Source organism: Ranitomeya variabilis, chromosome 4 (genome assembly GCF_051348905.1).
Source record: "Ranitomeya variabilis isolate aRanVar5 chromosome 4, aRanVar5.hap1, whole genome shotgun sequence".
NCBI lineage: Eukaryota > Metazoa > Chordata > Amphibia > Anura > Dendrobatidae > Ranitomeya > Ranitomeya variabilis.
In genome coordinates this window covers 581,981,935-582,004,257 of record NC_135235.1, presented here as the reverse complement: position 1 = coordinate 582,004,257, position 22,323 = coordinate 581,981,935, and the positions used below count along the sequence as shown (strand labels likewise).

Here is a 22,323-nt window from a genome sequence, read left to right as displayed (position 1 = left end):
CATGATGTGCAAGTCAAGGGAGTGCCACACCACAAGCGGCTTCCTGTGAGTAGTCTGCATTCCCCGTCGACTCTTCTTGTCCTCATTTTCACATCCTTCTGCTCTGTTCTGCCCTTCTTGCTCCTTCAGTTGCTTCTTTAGGTTCTTTTCTTTGTGCCATCTTGTCTTCTGGTGTTCATGATATCTCCTGCATCTGAAGTTCACCGCCTGCTCGCTGCAGTCTACTCCATCTTGCTCTCTTGCGCGCTATTCCGCAGCCAACAAGCGCTTCCTATATCTTCATCTTAGGACAAAGTGGTCATTGTTGGCTAAAAACCCAATGGCCTGAGATCCTCTGTAAAGGTAAGGAGGAAGTGAGAAGTGGAAGTGATGGTGTGGGGTGCTAGAAGAGTGCAGGCCGATATCGCTAGCTGTGATGGGACCATGATGATAACGTAATTCCAAGACCTCTTTCTGATATTAGGTTAGACATGGACCTGTTCTTGGTAAGATCTGAGATGTTCCTCAATATTTTGTACCTTATGGGAATAACGTTTTACATCTCCCCTACATGGTTCGATTCCAGGATCATTGTCCTATTGAGCCTCGCATGTCTCGATTCCCCTTTTCAGTAGCGTGATCACTTATTCAAAGGCTAGGTGATTTCTTGCAGATCACTGGGACATCAATCTGTCCCAGGAACTAGGCTGTAGTCTGCCACCTTTCCTTTGGATTAATGATCAGAATAACACTTTAGTGGTTTTCAGGCGAGAGAAGATTCTCTTCTAACAGTGAGTATTGGGCGATCTTGCTTCTGACTTCACACTGATGTAATCTTCCCATGGGTGTGTTGAGCCCATCATTGAGAAGCCCATTTAATTAAGGATAAGGTTGAAGATGCTGGTGGTCCTGCTATTTTTCTCATTGTATCTCAGCTTTTTTTTTATTAGTGATTTGGAAAACTGATGTAAGTTTAGAAGAGTTTTACGGTTGTTCGTAGGAGGCCCCTTTGTAGAAGAAGGTGGATTTGGTGCAACGTGGCCATTTGGAGAACCTCAGTATAAATTGGTTCCAGCTCTATGAATGTTATCGGGGTCATTTATCAGACATGCTGGATTCAAAAAGCTCTTACACAGTCAGTGGTTATGGGCACACGTAGTCTTCTTGCTCCATTTTCGGAGCAGAAACTCTAAACTTTTGAAGGGTTTTGGATTTTTGAGAAGGATTTGAAGTTTCTGCTCGGTTTCCTCTAGATTTCTGCTCCAAAAACTTCTTGAAAAACTCCATGTGCTCAAAGCCAATGAGTGGAAACCAGAAATGGCAGCCATTACAATACCCAAATGGGTGGTCACCATAGACTTTGAATGACCTGTAGATCCTTGGCATTCAGGGTTTGTGGAGAGCTGAATGAAGGAAGACTCCTCCATGGATTTGTATGATTAAATAAGCACAGCTACTGCATGGAAATAACCGGCAAATCTAACCTGTGGTTATAGTGAAATGATAGCCCCAGCATGCTCTGTCAGCCTAAACTTGACCTTAGAGTCATCGTGCTTAGATCCCCGTTGATTGCACCTGATCACATACAACCCGCTCCCTTCAGCTGGTAAAATCTGCTGTGCAAAACCACATGTGCTGCAAACCAGCGCACCTGCGTCTGCACAGGAAGTGGTATAACAGCACAGAGCGAGGACGCTGCAGCCCGTGCATCTACAGCTGACGGCACAGAAACTCAAAATAATTTTTGAAAAATCATCTCATCGCCAATGGCATTTTACAAGTGACTAGTACGGCATTACTCCAACTTTTTTTTTCTCGTACAGATACCAAGTCAAGGTTGCCATTATGGCTCCAAGTCTTGTCACCTCCGAGTCTGAAGGCCACATCCTCACTCCTCTTTGCTCTGCCATGGGGCTATTCCTGCTGCTCTGCAGCCTGTGCATGTTCTGCAAAAAGAGGTACGTGCAGATCGAGACGCCAAAGGAAAGCACAATGCGATACCGGGATGTAGCCCTAACCTTAGCGTAGTCTCCAAGTCGTGCCTATGGGAGTACTATTAAAGGGAATATGTCAGCAGGGTTTTATGTAATCTGAGAGCACCATGATGTAGGGGCAGAGATTCCAATTCCAGCAATGTATCACTTGTTGTGGTTTCAATAAAATAAGTTTGATCAGCAGGAGAGGACTATGTACTAACAATATAAGGGCCTGTATGGGCAGCGGAGTAACTTGAGTGTAAGTCCCAATGATTAATCTGTAAATGGCTCTGCTATCTATGTGCCATTTGTAATACTAGCGACTTCTCATGTGACAGAAGAGCCTTTGGGCCATCCTAGGCTCCATGCATGACTCCCTGTACACCCACTATAACTAGTTAATAAATATAAGAAGGCCACTGGCTTTATAAAGGAGGAGGGACAGATGGTGGCTCCATTGATAAAGGGGGCCGCACTATTTTACCGATTGCATAAATCGCCCATAACATAAGTCTCCATATAGCCAATTACATTCCAGTGTAGTTACCATTATAAAGGGCTCTTGGATAAAAGCTGATGGGGTCTATAGTGTATAGGGGCTGCTTACTGACAGGTGAGATTTAGAGGAAAGAAGGATCGCACCTTTTCCCATTGAAAAGCAGCAGTGTGCGTGCATACAGGAAAGGGAGGCTGGGAAAGTGGGATATATGTGCACCGTAACACTGCCAGCGTACCACAACACACCCATTGGCACAATGGACACTTTTTTTTAGCAATGAGTTAATTTTTTTTTTCTGCCGTTTGATTAGGAAGAAGAGGAGGATGAGGACTGCATATTCCGGTGGAGTTGCTCTCGTTGACGTGGTAAATGATTTCTTACAGGGCATTTTCGTTAAAATATCATAAACAGTCCAAAGTCTGTGCCCCGGGCCATAGTGCTAATTCTCATGCCTTCCTTCCAATTCAAGCATAAAATCTATATTGATTTCCATAGTAAATTATGGCGATGAGACATTTCTTATTTCCTCCCTCACTGGTGTCAAACACACTGAACTATATTCTCTGCATTACTTCTCAATGGAGGCCGGGAAGAGTCATGTCCATCGGTTACTGAAACCTCGGCCAAATGCTGACTGTAGAGTGTCTGCGAGGCTCATTTGGACAATCCCTGTTTGGTAGACCGGTCCCGTGATAATCCGCTCATTACACAGTGTGCTGCTGTCTGGAGCCCTAGAGATAAGATATGATCAGAGGATGAATGTGTCTAAATTCAGTTCCCACCACAGGGGAAATGAACTATTACACGGTTCCCATTGAAATCAATGCGCTGTTCTATGTAATACTTTCATGTGCGAGACGCTCTGTGTAGCTGTTCTCATAGATTAGGATCCTGTATAAACTCCAAATTCATCAATAGTCTATGGTGTCTATAACTTTTATTTAAGGGTAGTGAAGTTTGTGAATTGATCCTTTTCCTTTGTATCTTATAGACATTGCTCCGTCAGACTCAACTACGATCACTCAGCAAATCTGATACCAAACTGCATGAAATCAAGAGGCCACGACCGGAAGACCTTCGTAAGTCACAGTCTTCCTCTCTAAAGAGCTCAGCTGACATTTTTTGTTTTATTGCAAACTCAACCAACTTTGATGCAAGGGCTTAATCAGCTAAAGTCTTTTGGATGGTTACATGTAGAATTAGTCAATGCAAACAGGAGAGTCTCTGTATAAATATTATTATTACTTATTTATATAGCACCATTGATTCCATGGTGCTGTACATGAGAAGGGGTTACATACAAATTACAGATATCACTTACAGTAAGCAAACTAACAATTACAGACTGATACAGAGGGGTGAGGACCCTGCCCTTGCGGGCTTACATTCTACAGGATGGTGGGGATAGAGACAGTAGGTTGAGGGTTGTAGGAGCTCCGGTGTTGGTGAGGCGGTAGTTCCGGTAGTGATGAGGCAGCGGGGTCAGTGCAGGCTGTAGGCTTTCCTGAAGAGGTGGGTTTTCAGGTTCCGTTTGAAGGATCCGACTGTGGTTGATAGTCGGACGTGTTGGGGCAGAGAATTCCAGAGGATGGGGGATATTCGGGAGAAGTCTTGGAGGCGATTGGGTGAGGAGCGGATAAGTGTGGAGGAGAGAAGGAGGTCTTGGGAGGACCGGAGATTACGTGAGGGAAGATATCGGGAGATTAGTTCAGAGATATATGGAGGAGACAGGTTATGGATGGCTTTGTAGGTCAGTATTAGTAATTTGAACTGGATACGCTGAGGGACTGGGAGCCAATGAAGACATTTGCAGAGGGGAGAAGCAGAGGAGTAGCGAGGAGAGAGATGAATTATTTGGGCAGCAGAGTTAAGGATGGACTGAAGGGGTGCAAGGGTGTTAGCAGGGAGGCCACAGAGCAGGATGTTGCAGTAGTCAAGGAGGGAGATGTTGATTGCATGCACAAGCATTTTAGTAGATTGACGGTTGAGGAAAGGATGGATTCTGGAGATATTTTTGAGCTGGAGGCGACAGGAGGTGGAAAGAGCTTGGATGTGCGGTTTGAAGGACAGGGCAGAGTCAAGGGTTACTCCGAGGCAGCGGACTTCCGGTATGGGGGAAAGCGTGATGTCGTTAATTGCGATAGGTCAGGTATGGAAGATCTATGAGATGGAGGAAAGATGATGAGTTCAGATTTGTCCACACTGAGTTTGAGGAAGCGAGAGGAGAAGAAGGAGGATATGGCTGATAGACACTCCGGGATTCTGGACAGCAGAGAGGTGACGTTTGGGCCAGAAAGGTAGATCTGAGTGTCATCAGCATAAAGGTGGTACTGGAATCCATGGGACGTTATGAGTTGTCCCAGGCCAAGTGTGTAGATGGAGAAGAGTAGGGGTCCTAGAACAGAGCCTTGGGGGACTCCAACAGAGAGAGGGTGGGATGAGGAGGTAGTGTGGGAGACGCTGAATGTGCTGTTGGAAAGGTATGAGGCGATCCAGGATTGGGCGAGGTCTTTTATGCCAGAGGAGGAGAGGATCTGTAGTAGGAGGCAGTGGTTAACTGTGTCAAAAGCAGAGGACAGGTCTATAAGGAGGAGTACTGTCCGTTAGCTTTGGCTGTAAGTAGGTCATTAGTGATTTTGGTCAGGGCTGTGTCAGTTGAGTGATGGGGGCTGAAACCAGATTGTAGATTGTCAAAGAGCAAGTTAGATGAGAGGTGCACTTGTATACTGGGCAGTCACCCCCTCCAGGAGTGGGTATGTGGTGAGTGGCTGTTGATCTGGTATTGTGCACCTGTGTTGCTAACATCTTGCTTTATGGGCTGGCTGCGCCCTGCAGTGCATTTGTTCTCAGATCTGGGCAGGTAAGTGTTGCTGCCTTTTTTTCTGCTGTTGAAAATTGAATTTTTGTAGACCTTGGGTCTTTAGTGGCTTTGCTATTTAGTTTAGTGATAGGACTCGTAAGCGTGGGGACCCTTGGTGCGGGTTACGAGCTTGCGTATTTTGCCCAAAATATCACCCAATACCTCACTATTTTTGTATATTTTTGCACTATATTTTTCGGGGTGCAGCGAAGCCCAAACACGTTCGGTCTCGCATGAGGGGTGTTCACACTGGGATGTATTGAGAGTGTGCTGGCCAGCCCGCCTAATCGAAAAGTAGGGGCGTGACTAATAGGTTGTGAACCAGACACTATGCAGTACCATTGTGTGAACAACGCCCTATGTGGGCCTTTATTGTGCACTTGTATACTGGGCAGTCACCCCCTCCAGGAGTGGGTATGTGGAGAGTGGCTGTTGATCTGGTATTGTGCACTTGTGTTGCTAACATCTTGCTTTATGGGCTGGTTGCACCCTGCAGTGCATTTGTTCCAAGATCTGGGCAGGTAAGTGTTGCTGCCTTTTTTTCTGCTGTTGAAAATTGAATTTTTGTAGACCTTGGGTCTTTAGTGGCTTTGCTATTTAGTTTAGATGAGAGGTGGGAGGAAAGTTCAGCGTGGACGTGCTGCTCCAGGAGTTTGGAAGTTAATGGGAGCAGCGATATTGGGCAATTGCTGGACATAGCTGTTGGGTCGAGGGTTGGCTTTTTAAGGATAGGCGTGATTGTGGCATGTTTGAAAGCAGAAGGGAAGGTGCCAAAAGTTAGTGATAGGTTGAAGAGGTGGGTTAGGGATGGGATAAGTGTGGTGGTGAGGTTGGGGAGGAGATGAGATGAGGTCAAGCGCACAGGTGGTGAAGTGCGATTTGGAGAGGAGACAGTTAAGCCCCCCTTCAGTGATCTTGGAGAGGGAGGTTATGGGGTTTGGGCATTGGTCTGGTATACAAAGGGGTTGTGGTGGTTGAACAATGAAGACTTGCCTTGTTTGGTCGATCTTATTTTTAAAGTGTGTGGCAAAGTCCTCAGCAGAGATGAGGGAGGTTGGAGGGGCAGTGGGGGGCGGAGGAGGGAGTTAAAGGTTTTGAATAACTGTTTAGGGTTGTAGGATAGGGAGGATGCGAGGGTGTGAAGTAGGCCTGTTTAGCAGAGGTGAGAGCAGATTTAAAAGCGAATGCAGTGAAGTCGTCTTGCGAATGTGTTTTCTTCCAATACCGCTCTGCAACCCCGGACAGTTGCCAGAGCTTTTTAGTGATGTTATTGTGCCAGGGTTGTCTATTGTCTATTAATACGTCACACTCTGCCATGAACGAGAGGGGTGACCGTGTCAATAGCTGATGCAAGAGTGGCATTGTAGAAAGCAGTGGCAGTGTATGTGTCATGGAGTGAGGATATGGATGCCAGTGGTAGGATAGAGTCAGAGAGTGTGTGGGCGTCTAGGTGTGCAAGGTTTCTGCGGGGTGCGCATGTTGCTGGACATGGGTGACCGGTGAGGAGGACAGGGATGAGAAAGTGAGCAGATGGTGGTCGGATAGAGGGAGATGGGAGGTGGTGAAGATAGATAGAGAGCAGAGACGGGTGAAGACCAGGTCTAGGGTATGTCCGTCTGTGTGGGTGGCTGCGGAGGATCACTAAGTAAGTCCAAAAGATGAAGTAAGGGACAGAAGTTTGGAGGCTGTTGACTGAGGGGTATCAGTGGGGATGTTGAAGTCACCCATGATGATGGTGGGAATGTCAGCAGTGAGAAAGTGAAGGAGCCAGGTGGAGAATTGGTCAATAAAGGCAGTGGCTGGGCCTGGAAGTCGGTATATGACAGCCACTTGGAGGTTGGAGGGAGATTAGATGCGGACAGAGTGGACTTCAAAAGATGGGAGGATAAGGGAGGGTAGAGGTGGGATTGGGTTAAAGGTGCAGTTAGAAGAAAGGAGAAGACCCACTCCTCCACCATGTCTGTTGCCGGGACGAGGGGTGTGGGTGAAGTGGAGGCCACCGTAACACAGCGCAGCAGGGGAGCCGGTGTCAGAGAGTGTTAGCCATGTTTCTGTGAGGCCAAGGAAGGCAAGATTGTGAGAGAGAAAAAGGTCATGAATCACATGAAGCTTATTGCAGATTGAGCGGGCATTCCAGAGTGCTCCAGAGAGAGGGAGCAGGGGGGTGGGCGTCAGGGGCACGGGTTTTATGTTGGAAAGATTGCGGTAGTTCGTATTAGATAGGGAGCGATAGGAGGGGCTAGTCATGGGAGGTATGAGCTGTGGGGGTCCAGGGTTGGGAGATATGTCGCCAGCAGTGAGGAGAAGCAGAGAAAGGGAGAGCAGGTGGGAGAAGGAGAGTGGGCGACTTGTTTTATGTTTTATTAGGACAGATTTGAGGTTGAGCAGGTAAGCAGAGGAGGACAGGTTGGTAGGTAAGAGGGAAGGGGAGATGGTTACTTGGTTAGAGGGTGCTGGGGTTTGTGGACAGCAAAGAAGAGAGGATTAGTGGAGCAAACACTGTAAGGGCATATGTAAACATGATTAAGGAGTAAGATGGGTTAATAGAAAAGCTAGATTCAAGTAATTAGAAGTGCTTATTCAGCAGACATACCCAAAAGAGACAGATACATAGAGTGGGGTCCTGACTCCTGCCGGTGAAATAACTGTGGCGTGTCTATGCTTAGCTGCAGGGATGCGCGTGCCTGACCCCACACATGTGCACCCCTTAAGATGCTACTAAATTTATAGGACTGAGTAAAGGATCAGGTGAGAGGGATTGTGGGACCTGATTGGGGATAAATTAGCAATTGGCCAACACCCCGGGGGAGGTTGCATGATCAAAGGCACTGAGCCTGGCTACAACCATATGCTCGAACACCTCCTTGCACAAGATAATATCTCCTGTGACCCCAGCATGGATGTGCAGCAGTAAGTATTTAATACAATACAACCAATGAATTTAGCAAACATTCAGCAGGCACATTAAAGGAATTGTAAGGCTACGTTCACATTTGCGGTCCGCGCCGCAGCGTCGGGCGCCGCAGCGGCGCCGCATGCGTCATGCGCCCCTATATTTAACATGGGGGCGCATGGACATGCGGTGCACTTGCGTTTTGCGCCGCATGCGTCACTGCGGCGCACAGCGTCCGGGCGCAGAGGACGCAGCAAGTTGCATTTTTGCTGCGTCCAAAATCAATGAAAAAAAGGACGCATGCGGCGCAAAACTGCTGAGGGGCGTACAGTGATAGATATGATGGATGATGGTAGTGGTGGTGCTGTAGTGGTAAATAATGAGGACACCAGGTTGCAGTCTCTTTACTGAAGGTTTTAGAGTCCTCAGTCCAGAGCGCTGTCAACAGGGCTGTCTGAGACCGGCCGGTCCAAAGGCACATCTGGAGTTCTCTTTACAGGTGGGAATCAGTGTCTACCTTCTAGCGCTGTGTGTTGTAGTCCTTCCCTGCTGAGCTCCCGGGGTAGTCCTCACAACTGCTTCTGTCTGTCTCTGATGTTCGTTCTCTCCGTCCCCCAGATGATATGGTAGGACGCACCCGTATGACGGGGTAGGCCTGGAGTTCTTCCGGGACCCTAGAGTCGCCCCTCTCCCACAGCTGCCTCCGTTGTCTGCTTAGGTGTTAAGTGAGACAGCCAACCTTTAATTGGCTGTCCTGCCGTGGTTTGCAGTAGTACTTAAAGTCTCTTACTTGCTCGGCGTTCCGGCCACCGACTGTTTGCGCCTCAGAAGGATGTTGCCTCGGTCTAACAGCACGACTCCTTCTGGTCCTAATTCCTCTTTACTGTATTCCCGTTGTGCACTGGTTAGTTCTGCTCTGAGGAGTCTGCCAGGATCCCATCCCTGACAGGTCCTCTCACTATCTCTTCCCAGCTACTTCTCCCTGTCTTCCTGTCCAACCCCCAGTTTTACCAGAGTGTGAGGAGTGGCCTACTAGATCGGACCACCCCCCCTGGTGGCCGGAGTGTGAAGTGTAGTGAGGTGTTACCTGGTCAGAGAAACTCCTTTAGTGCCATCAGACGTACCATAGCTCCCCATAGTGGCGGAGCCACAGTACTGCAACGACCAGGACTCTGGGGCGCTGCACTCCCCCCCGGTTAAATCCAGTACTCCCGGACTGGGAAAACAAGAACAACAATACATGTTAACAGGAAACACACAAAATTTTTGAAATAGCATAACAATTAAACATAACAGTGCTTCCCTTTATGGGAGGTGAGAACTCTTGAACGTTGCGAAAGTTTGGTCATGCACAGTTTATGACTCTCAGTTCAGTGGTTGAAACAGCGGGGACCCCGGGTAAACAAAGGGGTCCCCCTTTTTGAAAGTTTTTGAGCAATTCACCGTCCATTACTCTATTGTCCATTTTAAAACCTGTAACAAAAGATATACACACAAACATTCTCAACTAAATAGCAGCCCTTATTAATACCTCCAAGTTTTGTAGCGGAGGGGAGTTTGATTTTGAGTGCTGCGTGTGGACCTTCGCAGCGCAGGGGTTGCTATTGACCTAACAGGGCCCGCTATGCTTGCTACCGCTGGTGTAGTGCACTGTCTTCTAGCTACACTTCTAGTGAGTCTGGGTAGCACTGGCAGGTTGGGGCTCTCAGAGCTGCTGCTATCAACAGTGGGTACAGCAGATTCACCGATAGCAGAGGGAGGATTTGCCGGTTCAACGGTTGGCATGGCATCTTCAGGTAAGGCTTGTTGAGGTTGCGGGACCGGATGATCTGGTACCACCATTGTTTCTGGTGGGTCCGGCTGTTGAAACATTAGAACAGGTACCACGATGGCTTGATTTATCTGAGTCCAGGACTGGGGAAAGTCACCAAGGACGGTATGGATCATCTTCTCCTTTTCCACCGGCGGGGAGATTCTTGGGGCCGTGTCCCTCTCTCTCAACTTATCGGGGCAGACCTTAAGGTGATCCCTGGATACCGCTGTCGAGGTCTCCCCTCTGTCCTTGCTGATGAGACAGACCTTCGTGTTGTCGAAGTCGGATGGCAGGATGGTATACGGTTCCGCTTCCCATTGGTCATCGAGCTTGTGTAATCTCCTCTTTCGTTTAAGTACTTGCTCACCAGGTGACAGGGGAATCGCAGGAGCGTGTTGGTTGTAGTCCCTTTCTTGTTTCTGCCTAGCCTGGGCGAGACTTCTTTCTACACACTCCTGTACTTCGCGGTACCTTCGCTGCCTTTCTGCATCCCAATCTGCATCCGGCGAGGTATCTTCGGGTACTAGGACCCCCATGTCCAGATCAACGGGTAACCGACTAGATCTTCCTCGCATCAGGTACGCTGGAGTACAGTTGGTGGAATTTACTGGGATGTGATTGTACATATCCACCAAGTCAGGCAACTTTATCGGCCACAGGTTCCGTTCCTCCACAGGCAAGGTCTTCAATAAATCGATTACCACTTGGTTCATCTTCTCGCACATCCCGTTGGTTTGAGGATGGTACGGTGTGGTTCTGATCTTCTTACACCCGTACAGTTGGCAGAATTCTTGGAACACTTCTGCTTCGAATGCAGGTCCCTGATCGGTCAGTACCTTCTCTGGGTAGCCATGGGGCCTACAAAAGTGCTGCTGGAAGGCCCTGGCGGCAGTCCTGGCCGTTAGATCCTTGACAGGTACAACCACCAAAAACCTGGAGTAGTGGTCCACGATGGTAAGGGCGTAGATATAGCCCGACCGGCTAGGTGTCAGCTTCACATGATCCAGCGCGACCAGTTCGAGCAGCCGTTTGGTGATGATAGGCCGCAGGGGAGCCCGTTGACTGTCACGGTCCTTCCTGCGCAGACTACATGGACCACACTCCCGACACCACTTCTCAATGGTTCTCTTCATGCCAATCCAATAGAACCTCCCTCGGAGTAGCCTTTCTAGCTTCCTCCATCCGAAGTGTCCGGCTCCATCATGGTAGGCTCCCAGAACCATGGGCGCATCTCGCCTTGGCACCACTATCTGCCACACCAATTCATGAGTACGTGGGTCGATGCTCCTCCTGCACAGCTTGCCATCATGGATAAACAGTTTGCTTCTCCCCTTCCACAGCTGTTGGGTTTCTTGTGGATCATCTGGGCCGGGATGCAACCCTACCTGCGTCAAGAGCTCTTTCACCCGACGGACCGCGGGGTCACCATCCTGGGTTTCTGCCCACCCGGGATGAGGCAGGGGATTCAGCGTGGCATCTGGTTGGTTCCCGTGCCTGTTCTTCACATGATGAGAGTTCTGAGTGGCTTTGGGGCGATGGAATGCAGGCAGCTCCACCTCTTCAAGTGCCTCCGGGTCTTCTCCCGTTTCTGGCAAATTGGGCATTCGGGACAAGGCATCGGCATTGGCATTCTTGTGTCCTGCCCGGTACTTGATGGTGAAATCGTAGTTGGACAGCCGAGCCATCCATCGCTGTTCCAAGGCCCCGAGTTTGGCAGTATCCAGATGCGTTAGTGGATTGTTATCCGTAAAGACGGTGAATTTCGCGGAGGCCAGGTAGTGTTTGAACCTCTCTGTCACTGCCCAGACGATGGCAAGGAATTCCAGCTTAAAGGAACTGTAGTTGTCAGGGTTCCTTTCCGTGGGACGGAGTTTCCTGCTGGCGTAAGGGATCACCCTTTCTTTGCCTTTCTGAACCTGGGACAGCACGGCTCCTAATCCCACATTGCTGGCATCTGTGTACAGCACAAACGGTTGATCGTATTCGGGGTAAGCCAGTACCTCTTCTCCCGTCAGTGCCGATTTCAAACAGGTGAAGGATTCCTCCAGCTCCTCGTTCCAATCAAAGGGGGTGTTCCTCCCCTTGGTCTTCTTTGGTTGGCCCACCAACAGGTTTTGCAAGGGTGCGGCCTTCTTGGTGAAGTCCTTAATGAACCTCCGGTAGTAGCCTACCAACCCGAGGAACTGCCGGACTTCGTGGAGGTCACTAGGCTTTGGCCAGTCCTTGATCACTGTGACCTTGTCGGGGTCTGGGGCCACTCCTTCAGCGCTCACCACATGGCCCAGGTACTGCACTTTAGGTTTCAGCAGATGACACTTGGACGGTTTCACCTTTAAGCCGAAGTTGGACAGGGCTTCAAACACCTCAGCCAGGTGCTTCAAATGGTCTTCGTAGGTCTTGGAGAAGATAATGACGTCATCCAAATACAGCAGCACGGTTTCAAAGTTCATGTGTCCCAGGCAGCACTCCATCATCCTCTGGAACGTCCCGGGAGCATTGCACAATCCGAAGGGCATGTAGTTGAATTCGCAGAGACCCATTGGGGTCGTGAAGGCTGTCTTCTCTTTGTCCGCCTCTGCCACAGGAACCTGCCAGTACCCACTGGTGAGATCTAAGGTAGAGAAGTAGTTAGCAGATTTTAAGGCAGCCAGAGACTCCTCTATCCTGGGCAGTGGGTATGCGTCTTTATGTGTAATGCGATTCAACTGCCTATAATCAACACACATCCTCATTGTACCATCTTTCTTTTTAACAAGGACTAACGGAGCTGCCCAGGGGGTACAGCTGTCTCTCACCACCCCAGCCTCCTTCATTTCCCGCAACATGTCCTTGGCACACTGATAATGAGCTGGGGGTACAGGGCGATATCTCTCTTTTATGGGTCGGTGATCTCCCGTGGGGATATGATGTTGGATCCCTTTCACCTGCCCAAAATCTAAGGGGTGTTTGCTGAATACCTGCTCGTACTCGTGTACCACCCTGTAGGCCCCCTGTTTTTGATGGGATGGGGTAGAGTCAGTGCCCACATGCAATTCCCGACACCAATCTTTCGAGTGCTCTGCAGAACCTTTGTTCTCCGCCACGTTTGACGGGACCAAGGGTTCAGGTGTCTGTATCACACTATTATTGACAGTGAACAGTTTGGCGAGCGTGGTATACTTGGTGAGGTGAACCTCTTCCTCCCCACAATTGAGGACACGTACGGGCACTCTCCCCTGGCGGACGTCGACCACCCCCCGGGCTGTCAGAACAGTAGGCCTATTATCTGAATATACGGGTTCTACCAAGGCCTGGTAGTCCTTACCCCTGAGGCCTATGGCTGCCCGACACCATATTAACATTTCACTCCTGGGGGGTATCGCGATGGGGTTTGAATCACTCACAGTGACACGACCAATCTCACCCCCAGTCAGCTCTACCTGCTGTCTCTGCATCAGAGCTCTGATTTCCTTCTGCAGGGCACGTTGCTCACTGTGGCCAGCGGTTTCCGCCACCTGTTGCAACAAAACAATAACTTCTGCAAGACAATTTTCTATAACATTAGTACCAAGAGTCATCATGGGATTACATTCTCGACGATCAATATCAACAATCACAATCCCTTGGGCTTTCAATTCCACCCGCCCCACCTTGATGGTGACCTCCTTATACCCCACTTGTGGCAACGGCTGTCCATTACTGGCTATTATGGTGAAATCATCGTCAGGGCTACGAGTAATATCAGTGTCCTCCCAATACCGTTTATAAAGTACGTAAGGTATAGTCGTCACCTGAGAACCGGTGTCCAGCAAGGCGTTCAAGGGGATTCCATCAACCACTACAGGGAGAACTGGTCGTCCTCCAATATACTTGGTTCTCCAATGCTGCGGGCCTGACCGTCCTACTCCTGGGGGTTGGCCCTTTGCCCCAGGGGTTGCTCGTTTAAAGGACAGTACCTTGCAAGGTGGCCCACCTGGTGACAGCGGCGGCAGATGGGTCGTCCGTCCTGATGGAAGCGATCGCTGTCCCGGCCTCTGGTCGGTGGGGTCCTCTTCTGTCGCGTCCAGGGGACATCTTCTGGTCTGGAGGCTAGCCGGATCTTTTCCTTGGGGGCCTCCTGTAGGGACTGCACCGTCCGGGCTAGGGCAGCAACGCTCTTGGTCAGCTCCTGCATCTGAAGACGGAGTCCTGCAGGGGAGTCGTCCTCGAAGCTCTGGGCGTCGGCCTCCGCGGCAACTGGGGTATCCGATGCCACCTCCTGGTGGTATGTGAGAGCGGGGCGCCTGGGTGTTATTGCGCGGCTGGGCTGTCGCTCCTGCAATGCCTGGATAGCTTTATCTTTGAATTGTGCAAAAGTCAAGTCTGGATTTTGCATGGCCAGGAAGTGCAATTGGCCCCGCTGGTGACTGCACAGGAGCCCCTCAATGAACCGCTCCTTCAGGAGTTTATCCTCATCCTGCATGCTGCCAGGGTCACTCTGCTTAATGGCCCGCATCGCCTCCTGGAGATTGAGGGCATAGTCCCGTAAGCTATCCTGCGGTCGCTGTTGGCATCCATAGAAAGTCAGTTTAATTTCTGTAGCAGTGCGAGTATCAAAGGTGGCTTTAAGCTTTGCAAAAATCTGCTGTGCAGTTCCCTTATCCTCGGCGGGCCAGGACTTCAATTCTCTCAGAGCCGCCCCAAAGAGTTGGCCGGTTATCATATGAACCTTCTGAGGCTCTGTCAGGGGATAGAACTCGAGCAGGCTGCAGAGCCCTTCCTTAAAGTCAGTGAATGTATGCGACTCCCCAGAGTATCATGGGAGCCAGGCCGCTCCGGGCAGGTACGGCATAGAGAAGGGCATTATGGCTTTTGTGTTAGCGGCAGTGTCCGACTGACTGCTGGGGGCAGCGGGTTCTGCGGCTACCGGTGGTGGTATTAGGGCCATGGCTTCGCTCGCTGCGGGGACCGGAGCTGCCCCTGCGTCCGCGGCTGCGGCCGCCACCTCCTCTCCTCCCGACTCGGACATGGCTGTCCCTTCCTCCCACTAACCTGCTGGAGGTCGGAGTTCCTCTTCCGGGATTGGCGCCTTACCGCGCTTTCCGTTCCGCGCTTCTTTTGGCCGGTTCCGCCCACGTAGCTAAGGCTCCTCCCTCCGTGCGCGGCAATGGTGAATTTTGGCGGTAAATGGCAGTACACAGTCCAAGCACAATAAATCACAGTTCCAAGGCACACATGACCTGATTCTTCAGGCTTAAGTAGATCCTGTTCGTGACGCCAAATTGTAGTGCCCCCACTGCCGCAGGGCCGAGGGGTACCCGGTACCGGGCCTCTGAGTCTCTGCTCTGGGGTTGTCACGGTGGCTAGGCCCGGTCCGTGACCCTGCTGAGGGGCGTACAGTGATAGATATGATGGATGGTGGTAGTGGTGGTGCTGTAGTGGTAAATAATGAGGACACCAGGTTGCAGTCTCTTTACCTCTTTACTGAAGGTTTTAGAGTCCTCAGTCCAGAGCACTGTCAACAGGGCTGTCTGAGACCGGCCGGTCTAAAGGCACATCTGGAGTTCTCTTTACAGGTGGGAATCAGTGTCTACCTTCTAGCGCTGGGTGTTGTAGTCCTTCCCTGCTGAGCTCCCGGGGTAGTCCTCACAACTGCTTCTGTCTGTCTCTGATGTTCGTTCTCTCCGTCCCCCAGATGATATGGTAGGACGCACCCGTATGACGGGGTAGGCCTGGAGTTCTTCCGGGACCCTAGAGTCGCCCCTCTCCTACAGCTGCCTCCGTTGTCTGCTTAGGTGTTAAGTGAGACAGCCAACCTATAATTGGCTGTCCGGCCGTGGTTTGCAGTAGTACTTAAAGTCTCTTACTTGCTCGGCGTTCCGGCCACCGACTGTTTGCGCCTCAGAAGGATGTTGCCTCGGTCTAACAGCACGACTCCTTCTGGTCCTAATTCCTCTTTACTGTATTCCCGTTGTGCACTGGTTAGTTCTGCTCTGAGGAGTCTGCCAGGATCCCATCCCTGTCAGGTCCTCTCACTATCTCTTCCCAGCTACTTCTCCCTGTCTTCCTGTCCAACCCCCAGTTTTACCAGAGTGTGAGGAGTGGCCTACTAGATCGGACCACCCCCCCTGGTGGCCGGAGTGTGAAGTGTAGTGAGGTGTTACCTGGTCAGAGAAACTCCTTTAGTGCCATCAGACGTACCATAGCTCCCCATAGTGGCGGAGCCACAGTACTGCAACGACCAGGACTCTGGGGCGCTGCACATCCTGTATTATACTCCAGAGCTGCACTCACTATTCTGCTGGTGGAGTCGCTGTGTACATATATTACATTACTTACCCTGTACTGATCCTGAGTTACATCCTGTATTATACTCCAGAGCTGCACTCACTATTCTGCTGGTGGAGTCACTGTGTACATACATTACATTACTTATCCTGTACTGATCCTGAGTTACATCCTGTATTATACTCCAGAGCTTCACTCACTATTCTGCTGGTGGAGTCACTGTGTACATACATTACATTACTTATCCTGTACTGATCCTGAGTTACATCCTGTATTATACTCCAGAGCTGCACTCACTATTCTGCTGGTGGAGTCGCTGTGTACATACATTACATTACTTATCCTGTACTGATCCTGAGTTACATCCTGTATTATACTCCAGAGCTGCACTCACTATTCTGCTGGTGGAGTCACTGTGTACATACATTACATTACTTATCCTGTACTGATCCTGAGTTACATCCTGTATTATACTCCAGAGCTGCACTCACTATTCTGCTGGTGGAGTCACTGAGTACATACATTACATTACTTATCCTGTACTGATCCTGAGTTACATCCTGTGTTATACTCCAGAGCTGCACTCGCTATTCTGCTGGTGCAGTCACTGTGTACATACATTACATTACTTATCCTGTATTATCATCCAGAGCTGCACTCATTATTTTACTTGTTGTTATTAGAAGCAGACAATACACTGTCAGACACACGCTGTAACATCTTAGCTAAGTTTTACGGGGGATACCGGGAGCTATTTGCTTCTTCCAGATGTCTGTACAGTGGAGGTCTGAACATGACCTTTTTCAGAATGGAAATCACCAGAGCTTGCACTATGCAGATACTGAACAAGCAGAAGCTCTACCTAATTATTATTTTTTTAATTCCCTTCTCCAGACCTAAGGCCAGTCAGTATGGATCCGCTCTACCACCCCCCAAGGTGGCCAACACCAAATGCCTCCTCCACCGAGGATGCAACCTACTCTAACCTAAACTACAACCCTAAGAACTCTCTGTATGAATGTGTGGGGTCTCGGGCAGACATGGAGTCGTCACTTAGCGAACCTCAAGTTAACGTTGTCACTGCTGAGTACGCCTGTGTGCGGAAGGTGAAGAAGGCAGCAAACCAGAGGGCCCCAGACACCATGGAAGAGGAGAAGACCCAACCCGCGGCATCTTCTGGAGAACCTTGTCTTCCGAGTCGCTCAGCTGATCTGACCGTACGTGTCCTGGGCTATTACGTGGCAATGTCCTCCATTGTTATTTTTTCTTTTCGGTCATTCCTATTGTTGGAAAAGCTGCGTTATAACCAAGATGCCCACAAGCCGTGCTCTCACCAGGGGCTTCCATTCACATCTCTAGGAAAGCTGGGTGGCAGCTCCTCTGACAATGAGATTGGTTACCACACAGATTTTTCGGAGACAATAAAGTCTATTCAGCCACATCGGACCAGCATGTCCCTGTCCTTGGCATGCTGAGATTCTTGGCACGTTCAGCACAATCGGGGGCCCTTGTGTTTCAGGATTGTACATGGACCCTGATTTGTGCCATGGTCCATATGTCAGGGGTCTGGACAATTTGTATAGTATTTGAATTGTGGCGGATATCATTAATCTGGCTTCCAATAGTGCAGAAGTGTTGATGATCCACAATGTTTCCACCAGGGCACTGCAATCTCGTAAAAGCAGACAACCGGGCCTGGTGGCGAATCCTGATCTAGTGATAATCCCACACTTAAAAACTCACGCAGAATCTATAGTAACAATATTACTAGTTATAATACTGGTGTTTTTCAGACCCCATCAGGCTTACAGAGCGGGTATGACTTGATGGGTTATTCCCATCTCATACATTTATACCACACCCACGGGTCAGATCAGGAATGTACCGTATAGGTGGATCCCCCACCCATGGGATTTACATCTGTCTCCTCCATCACGCTCTGCCTCCTGTGCAAAATTCCAATAGAAATGAATGAGAATTCTGTCTCTCCAGCCCCCGCCGCAGCATCGAGAGAGATTAAAATCCCATTGGTGGGGTCCACATGTACTATATATTTCTACCATATCACTTGGATCTGTCATCGATATATGAGATGAGAATTCCCATTTAAAGGGGTTCTCTGGTTTAAAAACAAAAAACCCTGTCTAGCTTGAAAAACAAAGCGGTTTACTCGCTCTCCCCAGGTCCAGCACCGATTCTTGACTGTTTCTCACAGTTTGTAATTGTCTGCAGCACTGATGGAATGCCAAGAGCGCTGCAGCCAATCAATGCTGCAATTGTTATTTTGGGCAGAGACGTTGAGCTCCATTAGATCAGAAGAAAGGCCAGACAGGAGTGCACTCCCCATGTATAGAGGAGTATTGAGAGGAACTGCTAGTTGCCAGTCAGGCCTTTGGACAACCCCTATCATCTTATGTGTACGGGTCTCATTCTGCAACTTCTGCCCCTTTAAGTATACTCTACAAGACCCATGCATGACATAATAGAAGACTTCGGATGCCCAGACACATTAGATTGTAGGCTTCATTTTAGTCATGTGCAGTGCCACATGTGTCCAGCAGATGGCAATCTCTCCATTGCTCTCTATAGAATCCATCTTACAGTAACTTGTGACCGTCAGAAGGCGGGAAGCCAACATTTTTGCAAATCCTAGAAATGATTTTAGTTTTTTTTTTTTCTATCTTTGTCTTGCAGCTTGAAGACATGTACTCCAAAGTACAGAAGAAAATGAAGGTGAGAGAAACGGAGAGCACCGAGGGGTTAATAAAGACGTGTAACGAAGAGGAGGTCGTTCACGCCGAGACCCCCATCAATCAACCTGAAGAAAACTTGTACGAGAGTATAAGCGACATGAGCAGCCATCACACTAACTGCAGCACGGCTTCTGAAGTCTATGCTTAAAGGGAGGGGGACTTGGGGTTTGTGTTTGGTACCGTTTCTCAAGATCTGTGCTTGCTGTCAGTAACAAGAACACTCTTGGTTAAGTAACATCCGTACCATTCCTCCGATGTGTGAGCATGGATCCAGTCCTCATTCAATGACAGCAAGCACAGATGGAGCATAAGCGTCACAGAAAGCCGCAGACCTTTTCAGTATAGTGATTGTCCTGTATTTCCCGTAAACTGTATTTAAAGGAGAAGTTAGTGTTGGGGCGGTAGTAATGGTCACCAACTGAATCCCTTTTTTAAAGTGGTGGCACAATATTCTTTATCTCTATATGTGGTGAGGGTAATCGCATGAAATAAGGAAAGTTTCAGCTCACTGACCCCATGGTAACATCTCCTGACCCTTAACTCTAATATTGTCATCAATAGTTTTAGGGTGGTGTTCCCCTTTAAATTGTATTGTGACCCCCAAATGTACTTTGCCCCCGATAGGCGAGTTCCAAACAAATGCATCTAATTCTGACATTCAGCGACTTGCTTGTCACGCTCACGGCACCTTGCGGTTCGCAGCGCGATCCCATTCACTTGTAGTAACACTGATATTTGGCCGAGCGACCTGTGTTGGAGCCAAAATTGCTGTATAGCCCAAGCCTTAAAGGGAACCTGGCATCAATATGGGCTCTTTCAGAGGAGGATGGCACCTGAAGGATTAACTGGCCTCTCATTAAAGGGGGCATCCAGTTCAAACAAGTTTTACCCCCTATCTGCAGGATAGGTGATGACTTGCTGATTGGGTGGGGTCCAGCAGCTGGGGTCCTCAGAGGTCGGCAGATGTTTTATCCCCATAAGTATGCCAGGGAAATACGTGCTCCATTCCTTCTGGTGCTGCTGAGCTCTGCTGTTCCCAGCAGCTCTATAGGAAATTGGCGGTCGGCTGTCTACGTTGACGCTCCGTCTTGTCACAAGTATCTTGGTGTCAGCCGTAGGACACCCACCTATAGGTAAGGTCCTGCGGATAGGTAAGCTATTGTAACCGGACAACCCCTTTAAGTGTGCTTTCCCTCATATTCAAGCGTTGTTTACATTAGTCAACACCCCATTGCCTTACGTTAGTCAGAACCCCCATTAGCTTACATTAGTCAGTACCACCATTATCTTACATTAGGCAGCGCCCCGTTGGTTTACATTAGGCCGCACCATAACCTTACGTTAGGCAGCACTCCGTTACCTTACGTTAGGCCGCACCCTGTTACCTTATGTTAGGCTTCACCCCGTTACCTTACGTTAGGCTTCACCCCGTTACCTTACGTTAGGCAGAACCCCGTTACCTTATGTTAGGCTTCACCCCGTTACCTTACGTTAGGCTTCACCCCGTTACCTTACGTTAGGCAGAACCCCGTTGATTTGCATTAGTCAGCACCTGTTACCTTACATTAGTCAGCACCCTGATGTTTTACATTAGGCCGCACCATTACCTTACGTTAGGCAGCACTCCGTTACCTTACATTAGGCCATCCCCTGTTACCTTATGTTAGGCTGCACCCCGTTACCTTACATTAGGCCACACCCTGTTGGTTTACGTTAGGCTGTACCCCATTACCTTACGTTAGGCTGCACCACTTACCTTACGTTAGGCAGAACCCCGTTACCTAACGTTAGGCAGAACCCCGTTGGTTTACGTTAGCACCTATTACCTTACATTAGGCAGCGCCCCGTTACCTTACATTAGGCCACATCCCGTTGGTTGATGTTAGGCTGCACCCCGTTACCTTACGATAGGCTGCACCCCGTTACCTTACGTTAGGCAGCACTCCGTTACCTTACATTAGGCCACATCCCGTTGGTTTACGTTAGGCTGCACCCCGTTACCTTACGATAGGCTGCACCCCGTTACCTTACGTTAGGCAGAACCCCGTTGATTTGCGTTAGTGAGCACCTGTTACCTTACATTAGTCAGCACCCTGTTGGTTTACATTAGGCCGCACCATTACCTTACGTTAGGCAGCACTCCGTTACCTTACATTAGTCAGCACCCCGTTCCTAATGCTAACTGCAGGCTCAGTTCCCCAGCAGGATCCCCATCATCTCCTCGTACTCACTGACTGCATTTTAATCACAATGTAAAAACACAAAATGGCCTCTTGTGGTGAAGGCAAACGCCACGTACAAGTCGTCCATGAAAATGATTCACACTGTTTAGAATGTTTCATACTTTTAGTTTCTGCTGTTATCCTTAATGATAACTGAAAAGAAAGCGAATGTAAAAGTATTCACATCCCGTCTTCTCCGATGTGTAAAAGACAAGTCACCAACGACAGGAAAGCGAAGACACTGAGGCTGTCACTGAGATGATTAGTTCTCCCTCAAATCCCAAAGTGCCCATCAGTCCTGTAGTCCTCGTGTTCTGTCACGGTGTGTCAGGTCACGGCAAACAAAATGGCTGCCGGTGTTGTTCTCAAAGTCCGTTTTGGGGCTGTGTATGGGGTCTTTCTCCTGGTTATAGGAGGTGCGGGTGTATTACTAGGGGTGTAACGGTAGTGGGTGCACCCGGCCCTGGAGCCCCAAAAAGTTCCTTCGGCCCATGAGACCAATTGGTCCCAGTTGCGCTGCAGGAATAGGGGTGACAATACCATGGCAGCCATATTGATTTCAACCAGCTTTATTGACTGTTAATTGACACAAGTACCTGACTCCAGGACGAGAACCACTTGGGGTTTTTGAGGATGAAATCCCGTCCTGTTATATAAACCTTTACATGTACGTTAATATTTTGTTTTGCTATTATGTTTTAATGGATTAAACGTTTTCACTATAAACCCTTAGTGTTTTTTTATGTATTAAATGGGTGTTAATGTCATTGTCTCATTATAACGCCAGCGCCCCCTCTTCCTCTGTTGCTGCCGTTTTCTATAAAGAATAGCACAGGCAGAAAATGGAGCTGTTGCCCCTAGCAACCAATAAGACTCCAGCTTTCATTTCTCCAGGGAGAGTGAGTGGATGAGAACTGGAAGCTGATTGGTTGCTCCATTTTGTTTCTTTCTGCTTGGTTTTTTTTTTCAATCCATTTTTTTTTTTTAATTTCCCTTCCTGACAAAGGAATTTCCTAAATTCCAGAACAGTGTTGATCACACGGTGCCATGTGTCACTGTCATGTAGGACTGGGGACATGAGA

The 22,323-nt window shown here is 49.1% G+C and overlaps 1 protein-coding gene across 1 annotated transcript; it reads left to right on the top strand.

The window, feature by feature from the left end:
• The first annotated feature begins 40 nt into the window (after window positions 1-40).
• LIME1 (Lck interacting transmembrane adaptor 1) lies at window positions 41-21,962 on the top strand. Its single transcript, XM_077252999.1, has 6 exons — window positions 41-342; window positions 1,803-1,937; window positions 2,765-2,819; window positions 3,446-3,533; window positions 17,161-17,483; window positions 18,961-21,962. Exons 2-6 carry the CDS (start codon window positions 1,825-1,827, stop codon window positions 19,165-19,167), a joined length of 786 nt encoding a protein of 261 aa, XP_077109114.1. The 5' UTR covers window positions 41-342; window positions 1,803-1,824; the 3' UTR covers window positions 19,168-21,962.
• Window positions 21,963-22,323: the final 361 nt, after the last annotated feature.

Bases quoted from the DNA above. Each gene is read 5' to 3' on its own strand.
- LIME1 (XM_077252999.1), top strand. From the start codon at position 1,825: ATGGCTCCAAGTCTTGTCACCTCCGAGTCTGAAGGCCACATCCTCACT. The intron at 2,820-3,445 runs GTAAATGATTTC...TGTATCTTATAG, and splicing joins GAGTTGCTCTCGTTGACGTG to ACATTGCTCCGTCAGACTCA. The intron at 3,534-17,160 runs GTAAGTCACAGT...TCCCTTCTCCAG, and splicing joins GCCACGACCGGAAGACCTTC to ACCTAAGGCCAGTCAGTATG.